The following is a 15492-nucleotide window of genomic DNA, read 5'->3' on the forward strand; positions in this document are numbered from 1 at the left end:
GTGAAAAGAAAATTAAATAATCATGTAAAATGAGTATATTCCAAATATACTAATTTATGCTAATAACTAAATTAATTAAATAATTTAGCTTAAGTTAGTTTACTAAATCTAAATCCATGAGAAATCTACAAAATATACTAATTAATTATAATTGAATGTGAAAACAAAATTAAATAATCATTTAATATGGATTTTTTTAATCTAAATATAATTCTATGAAAAAATTACTAAATATGAAAATTAACTATAATTGAATGTGAAAATAAATCACAATAATCATAAAAAAATGAACATATTTTATATTCCGAATATATTAGTTCATGTTAATTAAATTAATACATAATTTAACTAAATTAATTTTTTGAATCTAAGTCTATTTCTATGAAAAAATTTACTAAATATGAAAATTAGTTATAATTGAATGTGAAAATAAATCACAATAATCATAAAAAAAATGAATATATTTGATATTCCAAGAAAATAAAATTAAATAATCATTTAAAATAAACATATCCATCTATAATTAAATAATCAAATTAATCTAAGTTAATTCAATAAAAATATGCAAATTAATTACAATTGAATGTAAAAATAACATTAAATCATCCATATTGCAAATATACTAATTAATTGAAAATACATGAACTAAATACAATTGAAAACAAAATTAATTACAATTTAATATAAACATACCTTAAGATAATTAAATAATTGAGCAACCTTAGAAAAATTTGGAGCAATAAGAGAGCAAAGGATGAATGAAATCAAAGGTGGATGAAATGGATGCAAAATGGGCTATTTGTAGGAAAATTTTGGGCCAAAATAGACGTTGAAAGATGATTTTACCGTTGAAAAATAATTTTGGTCGTTGGATCAAAATATGGACAAAATATGACCGTTGGATCATGATTTTACAGTTAGAAAAGTATCCCAACCATTGGATCAAACCCAGATTCAATCTAGGGCGTCAGATGCATGACCGTTGGAGGCATTGAAGGTGAGTGTGATCTAGGCCGTCAGATCACGCTAAAGGGAGAGACAAAAAATTGCCAAAAAAACACCGAAATAATTTCCACCATCACAAACGATTTTTTCATTTTATCGGCGATTTATCGCCTTTCCCTGATATATCATCAATTCATCGATGATATTTTGCTGATATTTTACAATTTTTCTCCCCTCCAATAAAGCTTCATGAAATATCGTGTCGACGACTTCCGATACACGATATATCGTCGATATATCCCAATATTTTCTTCCATGGGCATAACAACTCTAATAAACTAACAACTCACCACTTCAGCTATAAAAAACAAAAGAGGACCTGAAAAAAAAAATATCAATAATGTTGTATTCACATAAGCTCAATCTTAAAATGATGCGAGTCAACATACACATTTCATAGCCAACCTAATTTTTTTAAAATACAACCTGCTTCTTGGTGAAGTGTGAGTTGCCGGTTGGCAAAGAAACGAACAAATAAGAGGAATAAGGCCGGTTGAATATCCTCTATACCAAACTTTTACATTCAATATACAGAACCAGGATAACTTGTCATGTGATTCCTCAATTACAAATATTTGAACTCAGGAATTCTTTGTAATTGCCGACAAATAATGTTTTAAAAGACTGTTGACTCTTATAGCTTGAGATTCATCCCAAGGCAAGCTCTACAAATTAGCTTTGAGGCTTAAGCCTCATCCTACTGAAGCTCATAGCTTTGAGGTTATTGAGGCTTAGTTTCAAATATTCAAAGAGTTTTAATAGTTAAGGGACTTTGTGGGCTTTAAATTAACCTGGATATTCATTTTGTGATTTATGCTTTTTTGTGGTTTTGGTGCAGTTTTTGGGATCGAAGACTAGGGTTGGGTTTTTATAAAACAAGGGTTTAGTTGGATTCATGCTAACCCCCTAAATGAAAGGAGGAAAAAAAGATCGATTTGCAGCGATGTTTGAGTTTATATATAATCTTAATATATTATTGTAATTGTAAGATGAAGAAGAATGAGTAAATATTTTCATTGAAAGGAATTAGATATGCTTATGATTTATGGTAGAGGGAGCCTAATAGTGAGGATAAATGGATGATATTGAAGTTTATTTGATGAAGTCGTGAGAAATAGATATTATATATAAAGTATTGAGAATAACAAAAGATTTTGATTTAGTTATTATAAAGTTTATGGTTAATTGGAGGTTCACGTTTCATGTGATGTTTATTTTACGTGATTTTATTAGTATTATTTATTTATTTAAATCATTTGGATAAGTTATGTCACGATCACTTTTTAAGTTTTAAAACATGTAAAGTCAAAGGTAAATAGAGAGAGACCTATCGGACTCCTTCAATTCATTTGCTGGGAATTCATAATTCCTTTGCACAAGTCAATGTCCGAACTTCATTTTCATATGTACGAGTCTCCAGCGCCTGACCAACCAGGCAACCAATACATTATCAAAAGTCAAGAGAGAGAGAGAGAGAGAGAGAGAGACAGAGCACCTGCTTGATATTTGTGTGCTGAATCAACGCCTTGATATCCAGTCCATCCACCCAGATACCTTCTCTACTAAAAGAACGGCTTTGTCAAGTAGTTATTTGTGCTCTTTCCCAATTAAGAGAGAGGCTCATCTTATATAGACAAGAAAAAAGTTCAAATCCACTCTATTAATGGAGATGCCAGTCTTTAGCCTCAGATTACAGTGGTGGTTTTTTCTTGTTAACCTTGTCATTTGTATTAGATCGCTTAAGTTGGAATCTCTTTCCAGCACGCCCACCTTCGGAAATGAAACCGACAAGCTTGCATTGCTCGTCTTCAAGAATCATCTGGCTGATGTTCCAAATGGAGTACTGAGTTCCTGGAACGACTCTCTGCATTTCTGCCAGTGGCAGGGGGTTACATGCAGTCGGAGACATCAAAGGGTCACCGTCTTGAGGTTGGAGGGTCAGAGCTTAGCTGGTTCCTTACCTCCTATTGGGAACTTAACATTCCTAAGAGAGTTGGTGTTGTCTAACAATAACTTGCAGGGTTCTATCCCCACTGACATCGGTCTTTTGCGACGGTTGCAGCATCTCAATCTGAGCACAAATTCCCTCCAAGGTGAGATTCCGGTTGAACTCACTAACTGCTCAAACCTCATAACCGTGGACTTGACAAGGAACAATCTGACGGGGCAGATTCCCTTCCCTTTTGGCCATATGTCGAAACTGCTAATTCTGAGGCTTGGGCGGAACAGTCTAACAGGAATTATCCCATTTACTTTGGGAAACCTTTCATCTCTTCAGCATCTTTCAATGGCGTTCAATCATTTGGAGGGGGGTATTCCACATGATTTAGGCCGTCTGAAGAGTTTGAAGATTTTATATTTAGGTGTAAACAACCTGTCTGGTATGATTCCTTCCTCGCTTTATAATTTGTCTTCTGCCATTGAATTGGTTTTTACTGCCAACCGTCTGTCTGGAAATTTTATGTCAAGCATGAGGTTCAGTTTGCCTCAACTCCTCAGGTTTGCTATAGCACAGAATCAGTTTATCGGAATAATTCCAGATATACTATCCAATATTTCAGGACTTGAACTTTTGGATGTAGGCGAGAATTATCTAACAGGGCAAGTCCCTGGTGGCTTGGGAGTGTTCAAGGATCTCTATTGGTTGTGCCTTGAGTCCAATAAATTAGGGAGGGGCATGTCTGGAGATTTAAATTCTCTAAATTCTTTCACCAACACCAGCAGTTTAAGATTTATGAGTCTAGACCGCAATAACTTTGGGGGTGTGTTACCCAATTCCATTTTCAATCTCTCACTGCAGTCCCTCACACTAGGAGACAACAGAATATCTGGAAACATCCCAGGAGATATTGGAAACCTGATCAACTTAACTACATTCGGTGTAGCTCAGAATGATTTCACTGGTGTCATTCCCACTTCAATTGGCAAGCTTCAGAACTTAAGACAATTGGAGTTAAGCTGGAACAGGCTTTCAGGTCTGCTGCCGTCCTCCCTTGGCAACTTAAGTCAATTGTACTACCTCAACATGAGCCACAACAATTTGGAAGGGAACATTCCTGCATCTCTCAGGAACTGCCAAAATATGGAAATTCTGATCCTTGATAACAATAAGTTGAGTGGTAGTGTACCTGCAAATCTCATTGGTCAGCTGAATCAGTTGAGATCGCTCTACCTACAGCAAAACTTGTTGACTGGTTCATTTCCAGCAGAAGTTGGTGAACTGAAAAACCTAAATGAGTTACTTGTTTCTGATAACAAGTTGTCTGGGGAAATCCCCATGGAACTTGGCAACTGTTTGGTATTGGAGTATCTTGACATGGCAAGAAACTCTTTCCTAGGAAACATCCCTCTATCCTTTGGATTTTTGCGAGGAATTAGATTCCTAGATCTTTCACGCAACAACTTGTCTGGAACAATTCCCAAAGAACTAGAACATCTTTCCGCATTGCTGAGTTTAAATCTGTCTTACAACTACCTTGAAGGTGAAGTTCCAAGTGGAGGAGTTTTTAAAAATGTGAGTGGGATTTCAATCACCGGGAACAAGAAGCTTTGTGGAGGAATCCGTCAATTGCAGCTGCCAGCATGCTCTGATATAGAGTCAGGAAAGAATGGGAAAGGGAAGCATCTTTCAATCAAAATTATTATAGCCATAAGCATTACTGCTGTTTCTTGCCTGGCTCTCATAGTGGCTTCAGTTCTCCTCTATGGGAGAAAAAAGACATCAATAAAGTCTTCTTCCACTCCTTTGGGATATGGGCACTTGAGGGTTACTTACCAAGAGCTTCTCAAAGCAACTGGTGAATTTTCTTCCTCCAACTTGATTGGCATGGGAAGTTTTGGTTCCGTATACAAAGGAATTCTTAGTCAAGATAAAACACCTGTTGCAGTGAAGGTACTGAATCTTCAACAGCGTGGAGCTGCCAAGAGTTTCGTGGCTGAATGCATGGTCCTCAGGAAAATTCAGCATCGAAATCTCCTCAGCATCATAACTTCATGTTCAAGTGTAGACCACAAAGGCAGCGAGTTTAAGGCTCTAGTATTTGAGTACATGCCCAATGGGAGTCTAGATAACTGGCTGCATCATGAATCCAGAAGTTTAAGCTTCAGAGAAAGATTAGATATTGCAATTGATCTGGCTTATGCTCTGGATTACCTTCATCATCAATGCCAGACACCAATTGTTCATGGTGATCTAAAGCCAAGCAATGTTCTTCTTGATGCTGACATGGTTGCCCATGTTGGGGATTTTGGCTTAGCCAAGTTCCTTCCTGATGCCAACTAGATTTTGAGTGGTGATCAAAGCAATTCGGGGCTGATGATGGGATCTATAGGTTATGTTGCACCAGGTACACTTCCTTTAAACTTAGCCTATTAGCCTTGATACTTTTCAAAGGATTTCTAATTAAAAATGTAAAGATAATGCATTGCAGAATACGGAATAGGTGGCTTGGTGTCGCCTCAAGGAGATGTGTACAGCTATGGCATCCTTCTGCTGGAGATGTTCACGGGAAAGAGACCAACAGAGGACATGTTTTCGGATGGATTGAGCCTTCATAATTTATCTAAGATGGCATTTCCAGAAAGGGTGATGGAGATTGTAGATTCAAACTTGGTTGGGGAGTTGGATGAAGACAGAATGTACCACTGCCTGGTTTCATTTGCTAGGATTGGAGTAGCATGTTCTGAAGAATCGGCTAGTGATCGAATGGACATCAAAGATGTGGTGATAGAACTGAATATCATTAAGGAAGTGTATCTTGGGGCAGGAATCCATGGGGAGAGACACATCAAGATGCAATCAGCTGGGAAAGGACCATCTCTGCAGGGTGACTGAACAAGAAAGCTACTGATCTGCCACACGGTCCATTCAGACGTCTCACAGAGGAGGATAACCCTGTTTTTATTTTGAATTTTGATGCATCCCTTTATACTTGCAGCTCTCTCTGTCACTCTCATAGTGTAATTTCTTATCAGATATCCTTTGTTTTATTGTGTTGAGAAGTGTGAAATTCTTAATTAGTATTGATTTCTCTTTATGAAGAAAATTTGTATAAAATATTTCCTAATTTGATATACCAGAAATATCTCTATAAATATTTTAGGTCATGAAAGGAAAATTTTATGAGATGAAAATGAATTTGTAAAGAATATATGAAGTAGATAGAAATGCAAGAAAGAATAAGTCACTTGGTGAAGCAAGAGACTCATGTTTCAAGAACCCAATAGTTGTATATAGTTTCTATCCTTCATAATATTCTTTATGGTATAGTAGAGTGATTTTCTCTCATCCATGAATGCAGGCAAATTTGACCTAGCCATGTTATAACGTCTTGTATCTTTATCTGGATTATTTTATTTTTGTGTCGTTGAACTAGAATTGTTTGCATCAAAGCTTTTGCGAATTCAACATATGATTTGTGGTGTATGTTAGAATTATGTTGAAAGTGTAAAGTCCTATTCTCCTATTTACAGAAGGCATAAACTTTTGCACTCAAAACATTTCATTGCCAGCCTGATTTTTAAATATTCAAAACCAAATGGAGAATGAACACTTGAGTGGTATTGGAGACAGAAAAGAAGAGAAGTAATATTGGATCAAAGGGGCAAAGTTGAATGGGGATCTATTTCTCCAACACTACCACTCTTACATCACACACATTCCTTTTTTTTGCATTGAATCTGGTTGAGGAGTTTACAACCAAAATTTTGAACTCTAAGAATAATATGTAAGTAGTGCAGGCAAACACAGGAATTTTGAAAGACAGGTCAAAATCAAATGACATTTAAAATCAAAGGTAAGTGTAACAACATGAGATACAATGGATACCCGTATCAAACACCTACAAGCTGCTGGGTCTCCATATTCTGCAGAGAAGTCTCATCTGCCACTTTGTACAAGTCAATAAGTGGCCAAAATGTGACCCACAAATACGTTATTAAAAGGGGAAAAGCAAAGGAAAGAAAAAGAAAGAGAGGGAGAAAACCTATGCTTGATCTTTGTGCACTGAATTAATGGTTTTACTTCCATTCAATCCACTCAGATATCTTCTCAACTCAAAAGAAGGGATTGTAAAAATCCCAGCTCCAATTTTCCAAAAAAAACAGCTTAGTCGACTAGTCAGTCAGCTCTAACCATGACAACTTGCAACACCCCAGTATCCTTTGTTTTACAGAAGCTCTCAATTTTGTAAGTGCAGACGGACCAGAATCTCACTCAGCTCAGCTTCACAAATTCAAGTCAGCAATCACTCAAATACATTAGACTAATTTTTATGCTCTTCTCCTATTGAGAGAAAGGGGTGTTCACTTTAAATAGACAACACAAGTTTGTGTCAGTAGGTTTTATGGGTACCCTGATAAGCAAACCCCCTCTACTGATGGAGATGCCAAGCTTTAGCTTGAGATTACAGTGGTGGTTTTTCCTTGTCAACCTCATCATTTGTATTAGTTCGCTTAGGTTGGAATCTCTTTCCAGCACGCCCACTTTTGCAAATGAAACTGATAAGCTTCCATTGCTCACTATCAAGCATTACCTGGTTGATTTTCCAAATGGAGTTCTGAGTTCCTGGAATGACTCTCTGCATTTCTGCCAGTGGCAGGGGATTACATACAGTCGCCGACGTCAGAGGGTCACAACCTTGAGGTTGGAGGGTCAAAGCTTAGGTGGTTCCTTACCTCCTATTGGGAACTTAACATTCCTAAGAGAGTTGGTGTTGTCCAACAATCACATGCACGGTACCATTCCCAGTGACATTGGTCTTTTTCGACGGATGTGGCATCTCAATCTGAGCACAAATTCCCTCCAAGGTGAGATTCCAGTTGAACTCGCTAACTGCTCAAACCTCAGAACCATGGACTTGACAAGGAACAATCTGACGGAGCAGATTCCCTTCCATTTTGGCCATATGTCGAAACTGCTAATCCTGAGGCTTCGGAGGAACAGTCTAACAGGGGTTATCCCATTTACTTTGGGAAACCTTTCATCTCTTCAGCAGCTTTCAGTGGTGGAGGGGGGTATTCCACATGATTTAAGTCGTCTGAAGTGCTTGAAATATTTATATTTGGATGTAAATAACCTGTCTGGTACAATTCCTCCCTCACTCTATAATTGGTCATCTGCCATTGAATTTTATGTATCTGGCAACAATCTGTCAGGAAATTTTACGCCAAACATGAGGTTTAATTTTCCTCAACTCTGCAAGTTTGGCATAGCAGCGAATCACTTTACCAGAATAATTCCAGATACACTATTCAATATTTCAGGACTTGAACATTCGGATGTAGGTGAGAATTATCTAACTGGGCAAGTCCCTGATAGCTTAGGAGTGCTCAAGGATCTCAATTGGTTGAGCCTTGAATTCAATAATTTAGGAAGGGGCATGTCAGGCGATTTAAATTTTCTATGTTCTTTGGCCAATGTCAGCAATTTAAGATCAATCAATCTACAAGTCAATAATTTTATTTTTGACATGTTGGCAACAAAAAGCCAGCTGCATGGGAAATTCCCAACTGATGTTCACTTCAGCTTTAAAAACTAACACTCAGGAGAAAATGAATTAGCAGGATCCATTCCTGTTTCATTTGGAGATATGTTTGGCAGACTGGTGCCTAGTGATCTAGGAAGTTAGCCACTCTTTGATTAATAGGTTGTAGTGGCCTCATTGCTTGAACCTAGAATAGCAGATACATGGAATCAATCATTTGAGACAGGAAACCTTTCCAACAGAAACCTTTTCAAATGAAGTCTCTCCAGTATAAAATGTTGAGTAGGAATCTTCAAAGTTGCTAAACTGGATTTCTCCAGGGCAAAACTTTGGTCAAACAAAATCCCATCCTACCTGATAATTTTACCAGATCTGTATATAATCACCATTCAAACAAATGACCCCAACCTGCCTCACCCACCCAAGGAAATGAAAAAGAAAACCCTCAAGAATTTAAAAAACGTCAGAAGCAACAGGTATCAGACTCTCTACATGAACTCAATGACTGCATAACCACTTCGGTTTAACCTTCTGTTTTCAGTTTCATTAATATATGCCAAAAATCCTTCCCTAGATCACTACCATTAGTAGTTGGCAATTTAAAACAACATGGTAACATAGATGTCCAAGAATAGAGAAGGAAGGAATGGTTAGGAAATTGGTCATGCAAGTCCATATAGGAGAAGGCATCCACAGTCTGCACATGAAGAAATTGTGGGAAGTTTCACTTGACAGCATTATTAGTATAAAGAAAATGAATAGAATTTCCCTATTTGCATGTTACTCTGGAAGTGCTTCATTCTAAGACACTAGACAACCCATGATATGTATTTGATCACTACCATTGACTAAAATAGGAAAAAACTGATCTGTCAAGAGTACTTTTGCTGAGCAAAAGTCCAATAATTTTTTGGGCCTGGAGAGAGAAGGCAAGTCAGATATTAGTGAATGGTAATATAATGATGTGTAATTTTCTTAAATTCAGATGTTCTGGTCCATTGAAGTAGCGCTAACCAAAGAAGCAGTGCCAATGGAAGGGGCTCAAGGCAGAATAACCACAATAATGATGTGTTCACTTACATAATAACAATGGCAATCTAGACAATCTCCACGGGCAAAACTGATGCTTCTGATGCTGAAACCAGGATAATTCAGCGAAACAAGAAAATAAATCATAGAAATATCCTAATATGACAAAACCCTAACAACCGAAACAAGATAGACTTGAATTCAATCTAAAAAAAGAAAAAAAAGAAATTCCATATAATAAAGATCGGATCATTGTGTAACGGAGCAGTCATACAAGGATCAAACACGAAACGATCCGAATTGATTTATACACAGACAAAAGTCGTTGAAAAAGCGCACCTATTTTTACAAAACACGGACAGATCAATCTTCATCGCTTGCTATCGTAGTCGACGATCTCGGAATCGGTGACGGAGCGGGAGTGCTGAACAATTGATCGCCCAATGGAGTTGATCCAATCCTCCTTCTCCTTCTCGGAATCGGCGATGAAGTACATGGTCTCAGTGCGAGTTGAGAGCTCGAAAGCGAACTGTTTGTTGAGGACGTCCTCGGCGCCTTTGACGGTGAGGCAGGAGGCCACTGGAATAACGCCACGCGGCCTGGAGGCGCGGGTGATGGTGGATTCCTTGAACCAGAAGAGCTTGCCTTGCTTGAGGACGAACCAGCGGCGACGCCAGGTCTTGATGTATTCGCCTTGTTTGGTGAGCCAGCCCGTGCGCTCAGGGTTTGACCAGAACTCCACGCCGCCGTAGTCGTCCGAGTCATCGGCGGTGCCGGTCGCCGCTCGCCATAGGCTCCACATCACTGCCCCTGCTCAATTGAAAACTTGGATGGGAAGATGGGAATTTCGATAGCGTATGATGATCACGGGGCCTTTGCAATTTAATGTCCTTGTGATGCTTTGGTCCCATATTCTCAAACTTCATCACCAGTTCACATCTTTCCACGTAAGCACACCCTCTCTCGATGAAGTATAAAAAATATGAATGCCTTTCAAAGTAAGATTTGGATTTATAAAAAATTATTTCATATTTCATAAAACTCGCTTCGAATTTTTAACATCATTTATGATATCGAATATGGCTTTTCAATATCATACAAAGAAGTATTAATTTCATTTGTTTATATATAAATATTATTTCCTTATTTGTGTTTAAGTTTTGTTTTTTTTTATTTCTTTATTTAATTATTACTATATATCTACCCACATTTAGAGTTGATTAGGATACTTATTAATTACCAGTAAACCTTAAAAGCTGAATTTTGATTTATGGAGTGAGACCTATGTTGAATTACATGAGTCATTTAAATGTAAGTTTTGGAGAATGGGTAGAAATAATTTTGGTTTCCCTACAACCACTATTTTAACCCAAAACTCTTATAGGGGCTACAAAGGTGTTTGATTTTTTGGGGAAAAATAATAGATGAGTAAGGAGGTGGCCTCTCACTGTTGATGGAGACAAGCCTGCAGGTGTATTGGCTGTGTTCTGCATGGGGTGAGAGGTGTGTTGTCGAATGACAATGGTGGAATGGTAGCCTCATGACTCATGAGGACCTGTGTGTCAAATCTTCCCAGGTTTTACGCGAGTCTTTTTTACATGATGGAGAAGGGTGTCATCAAGTCGGCGGCAATTGGCTAAGGCTTCAAGCTGGGTGATTCTTCACTTCTTTGCACAGGTATGGACGCATAAATATGATTAATTATATCATACACATATTTTTATTATATATATATATATATATATATAAAATAACTTTAAAATATTTATTATTATTTATTATATCATTTAGAGTTTTTTTTCAATATTTTCATAAGTTTTAATCAATTTTAAATTACCTAAATTTTTTTAAAAAATATTCATCGATATATCTATAAAATTGAAATACCGATATATCCGTTACTACCAATATTTTCATCAATGACCACAACTCAACAATTTTTATTTTTTTTTAGTTATCATCTCTTTTGACAAAATTAGTAAGAAAAAAAAAAGTATATTAAACTTTGAAAAAAAAAAAATTGATTGAACTTTTTATAAAAAGTTTTTGTTCTCACAGTTGAAAAGAAAGACTCCCATGGATGCTGTTTACAGGCATCCAAAAGGAAATGATGGAAAGGAGATTATAGATGGAGGGAGGAATGATACCAGACAGGTTGTTTATGCCCAGAGAAAGAGACACTAAGCTTGTCAACTGGCCTAATGTATGGGGGATGCTTCCCTCAAAATTATTACTTCCCAAGTAGAGTTCTGGAGAAATGAAAAGTTCCCAACAGAAGGGGGGTATATAACCTGTCAGATTGTTGGAGCGCAGTGAAAGTAGTTGGAGCTTTGATAAAGATGTCCCAAGTTCCATTGGAATTTTCCCAATGATCTTGTTTCGCCCCAAGTCAGAGAAAGTTTACCCACTGATGCCTGCTCCCACATGAAACATCATGCTATCGACCAAAGTGAATGGAACCGTTCCATGATCTCAGAATCCGGCTAGGATCATAGGTTATTTTAGCCTTGAATGCAAGCAATGCCAGTCGGTCAGTCTCATTCCTTCCTAGTTTAAAGCTGGCCATGGCAGTGGGGAAGCTTGAGTGCAGCATGCATGCTCAAGCAACATAGAAGAATAGCACCGAAGAAAACATTGAGAAGTGAGCACAATACACCATAACTCAACCCCAGATGCCCCATTGTAGAGCAGGGAGACTTATTGTAGCTGCAAGGGGTGGAAAGGATATGGGTGTTGTTGGTTCCCTTAGAACAAAGCAAATGGATTTATAAGAATTTAGGTTCGGTGGAGTTGGCTTCAAGTCTTCATTAGTTGAACAGAGAAGCCGTTGCCGGTCTTCACAATAGACACGAGACAGGGGATACGAAAGAAGACAAAGTAAAAAACCAAACTTCTAAGAGATTCCATTTCTATTTGAGAAAGAATGTGAAAATCTTTCTTCACTTCAATCCTTTGTTCAAATTTGTATTCAACATGTATATGATGACTATGAATGGTAATTTCATGCAAGCCATTTTACTATCCTTTAAATTTTGAAATCCTCGTTTATTTCACTTTTACAATAAATTAGACAAAGGGAGGCATCACATTGACAGTACTATAGCAAAATACAAATAGAGACGCTACAAATTGCAGGGTAGAGACTTGACATCATTACCCTGATAATCAGCACCTGAGTATGCAGTGAGTACCTTGACAAGATTCCGATGTCTGATGTTCCTCAAGGCCTCACACTCAGCTATGAAGAAGCTCTTGGAAGCTCCTTTTCGGAGAAGGTTAAGTACCTTCACAGCAATGACTGTTCCATCATGAACGAGAATTCCTCTGTACACAGACCCAAAACTCCCAACACCAATCAAATTGGAGGAAGAGAACCCATCAGTTGCCCAAAGGAGACTTTGGTAGGACACCTTCAGAAGTGATTTCTCTGAAGAGCTTGAAATAGGTTCTCTTCTTTTCTTGTTTAACCTGTAAAAGATCAGAAAAGCCAGAACAAAGCCTATTCCGAGTATCCCAGAGACAGTTGAGATTATTATCTTCACGGCCAGGCTCAAGCTTCCCTTCTTAGGCTCTTTGAAGATGCATCTGGGCAGCTGAAATTCAGGGATGCCCCCACTGAGCTGACTGTTTCCCACAATTGAAGTTGCACTTGCATTCTTGAAGACTCCTTCTATTGGTACGTCTCCCACAAAATTGTTGTAAGAGAGATTCAAACTTTGCAGTGAGTCGAAGCCCTCAAAAAATGACAAGTTGTTTCAAGCAAGATCTAAACCAATTAGGCCTTGCAATGACCTGAAAGATGAAGGAATGGACCCTTGGAAGGAGTTGCCCTGCATGGATAGGAGCTCCAGTCTGATGCCACTGCCAAGACTGCTTGGAATTTCACCTGATAATATATTATCAGAAACATCTAATTCACCAAGATTTTTCAAATTTCCAACTTCTATTGGAAGAGGACCAGTCAAGTAGTTTTGGGATAGACCAAGATAGATCGATAGGGATGAGAAACTGACTACTTGAGGGGGTATGCTACCACTGAGATTGTTATAGGAAAGATCCAAAGCTAGCAAATTTTGGCAATTCCCTATGCTAGAGGGGATGCTGCCATGGAGATTATTACTTCTCAGAAGCAGTATTGTTAATTTCGTTATCTACAGAGGATGGAGTAGTCCCTGAGAAATTGTTTCCATTGAAAATCAATACGTCTAGCTCTTGAAGCTTACCAATATCAGAGGGAATGTTCCCTGATAGCTGGTTGTTCCACACCGCTAATCTGTCCAAGTTGACAAGATTTACAATTCCAGTTGGGATGCCCCCATAGATATGATTGTTATCTACTAAAAATATTGCAAGCATGATCGAGATGCTGCCAATAGATTCAGCATCCCTCCAAAATTGTTAGCGTTTATGGTCAGTAGCTCTAAGCTTGAGGCATTGGTCAATGAGGACAGAAAGTTTAAGTCATCAGCTTCCCCACTTCCAAGATTGTTTGTGGACCTGCTAAGCCATGCGAACTGATTCAGCTTTTCTAAACTCGGCACTTTTCCTGTAAGTTGATTACCTGTAATTATTAGGTTTGCTAGCTTTGAAGCATTGGATCAAACAGGAAAGGTTCCAGTGAATCGGTTAAGGCTGATGCCAAGGGATTCAAGATTAGGAGGGGAGTTGCCTATATCTGAGGGAAGACTCCCTTGGATTTGGTTCCTTGACACATCAAAATCAAAAACTTCTAGTGAAGAGAGATTGAAGAATGAGGGAGGGATGGTACCAGACAACATGTTTTAGCCTAATGCAATATAGGAAAGATTTTTCAGTAGGCCTAGACCATCCAGAATACTCCCAACCAAATTATTCTGGGTTGCAGAGAACTTCCCAAGAGATGATAAGTTTCCAAAAGGAGGGATACTTCCTGATAGATTGTTTCGCTGAACTGCAAGAAATTGGAGCATGGACAATGAGCCAAGCTCTTCAGGAAGTTTCCCTACCACACTGTTGAAACCGATAGTTAGAGAAATGAGATTAGAGCAACTGGATATATTGGAGGGAATTTCACCATCTAATGAATTACTGTCGAGGCGCAATGTCTCTAATCGGCCCAGACGACCAACCTCTTGAGGAATTTCACCATTGAAACTATTGTTTTGGAGCAGCAGTACTCTGATGAAGCTCAGGTTCCCAATATGGGGTGATATTAAACCCACAAGTTGCTGAGAATGTAGGTCTAACACAGTCACCTTCTGGTGTTGGCGACCGCAAGTGACACCACTCCACTGGCAGAAGTGGACTGATTCATTCCATGACCTCATGATCCCAAGAGGGTCTTCGGTTATTTTAGCCTTGAAATCAAGCAAGGCCAGTCGATACGTCTCATTCCCTTCAATAGCATGGGTGGCTAAGCCAAAGCACATGAGAAGAAAAACTGCCTGAATACAAAAAGATGACAACATTCCAAAACTTCTGCAGGAAAGCCCGATTGGATCAGAAAAACTTTTTCAATTTAAGGTGAATTGGATGGAGCATGGGACTATGAAGCAATGATCAGGACTATATAGCTGTTCACCCTCAAAGATGAAGCAAAAACAAGGCAAGAAAAAGAGGCATTGGTGGCCCTACTAATAATTTGAAAAACAAACTAGAAATAAAATTACAAAAATAGAATCCTGGTGGTTCATAAACAGTAGTGGTTTAATAACCGGCTCCTCGTATAGATTTTGTCTGCTCTAAGTTCAAAGGAAATATAGCTTTTAAATGCTTCTTTATGATAAATAAATTAAAAAAAAATTATGCATATAGCATCATAAACTTTTTTCCTATAGTAGGATGTCACAATTGGGGAAAAAAAATTACAATATAAAGGATTATAAGTCCCAACAATTTCTTTGCAAGTGAAGTTAATCATTAGTTGCAGAAAATTAGGCAAAGTAGCAAAATGGCTTGTCATTTTACTATTAACAACTAGTAGTTTAGTTTGTTG

The 15492-nt window shown here is 37.9% G+C and overlaps 3 protein-coding genes and 1 pseudogene across 3 annotated transcripts; 2 read left to right on the top strand and 2 right to left on the bottom strand.

The window, feature by feature from the left end:
• The first annotated feature begins 2491 nt into the window (after positions 1-2491).
• On the top strand, positions 2492-6099 carry LOC100257051 (putative receptor-like protein kinase At3g47110). The gene is made up of 2 exons (XM_019224588.2): positions 2492-5351; positions 5436-6099. The coding sequence occupies exon 1, from the start codon at positions 2669-2671 to the stop codon at positions 5285-5287; it is 2619 nt and encodes an 872-aa protein (XP_019080133.1). The 5' UTR covers positions 2492-2668; the 3' UTR covers positions 5288-5351; positions 5436-6099.
• Positions 6100-7382: 1283 nt separating this feature from the next.
• Positions 7383-9573, top strand: LOC104881107 (putative receptor-like protein kinase At3g47110). The gene is made up of 2 exons (XM_010660015.2): positions 7383-8285; positions 9475-9573. Exons 1-2 carry the CDS (start codon positions 7383-7385, stop codon positions 9571-9573), a joined length of 1002 nt encoding a protein of 333 aa, XP_010658317.2.
• A 66-nt stretch (positions 9574-9639) lies between these two features.
• On the bottom strand, positions 9640-10497 carry LOC100262078 (pleckstrin homology domain-containing protein 1). The gene has a single exon (XM_002269235.4). It carries the CDS (start codon positions 10318-10320, stop codon positions 9889-9891), a length of 432 nt encoding a protein of 143 aa, XP_002269271.1. The 5' UTR covers positions 10321-10497; the 3' UTR covers positions 9640-9888.
• Positions 10498-12640: 2143 nt separating this feature from the next.
• Positions 12641-14965, bottom strand: LOC100854605 (putative receptor-like protein kinase At3g47110; annotated as a pseudogene).
• Between the last annotated feature and the right edge of the window lie 527 nt (positions 14966-15492).

Source organism: Vitis vinifera, chromosome 13, assembly GCF_030704535.1.
Source record: "Vitis vinifera cultivar Pinot Noir 40024 chromosome 13, ASM3070453v1".
Taxonomy (NCBI): domain Eukaryota; kingdom Viridiplantae; phylum Streptophyta; class Magnoliopsida; order Vitales; family Vitaceae; genus Vitis; species Vitis vinifera.

Bases quoted from the DNA above. Each gene is read 5' to 3' on its own strand.
- LOC100262078 (XM_002269235.4), bottom strand. From the start codon at position 10,320: ATGTGGAGCCTATGGCGAGCGGCGACCGGCACCGCCGATGACTCGGAC.
- LOC100257051 (XM_019224588.2), top strand. From the start codon at position 2,669: ATGGAGATGCCAGTCTTTAGCCTCAGATTACAGTGGTGGTTTTTTCTT.
- LOC104881107 (XM_010660015.2), top strand. From the start codon at position 7,383: ATGGAGATGCCAAGCTTTAGCTTGAGATTACAGTGGTGGTTTTTCCTT. The intron at 8,286-9,474 runs GTAGGTGAGAAT...TCTTAAATTCAG, and splicing joins CAGGACTTGAACATTCGGAT to ATGTTCTGGTCCATTGAAGT.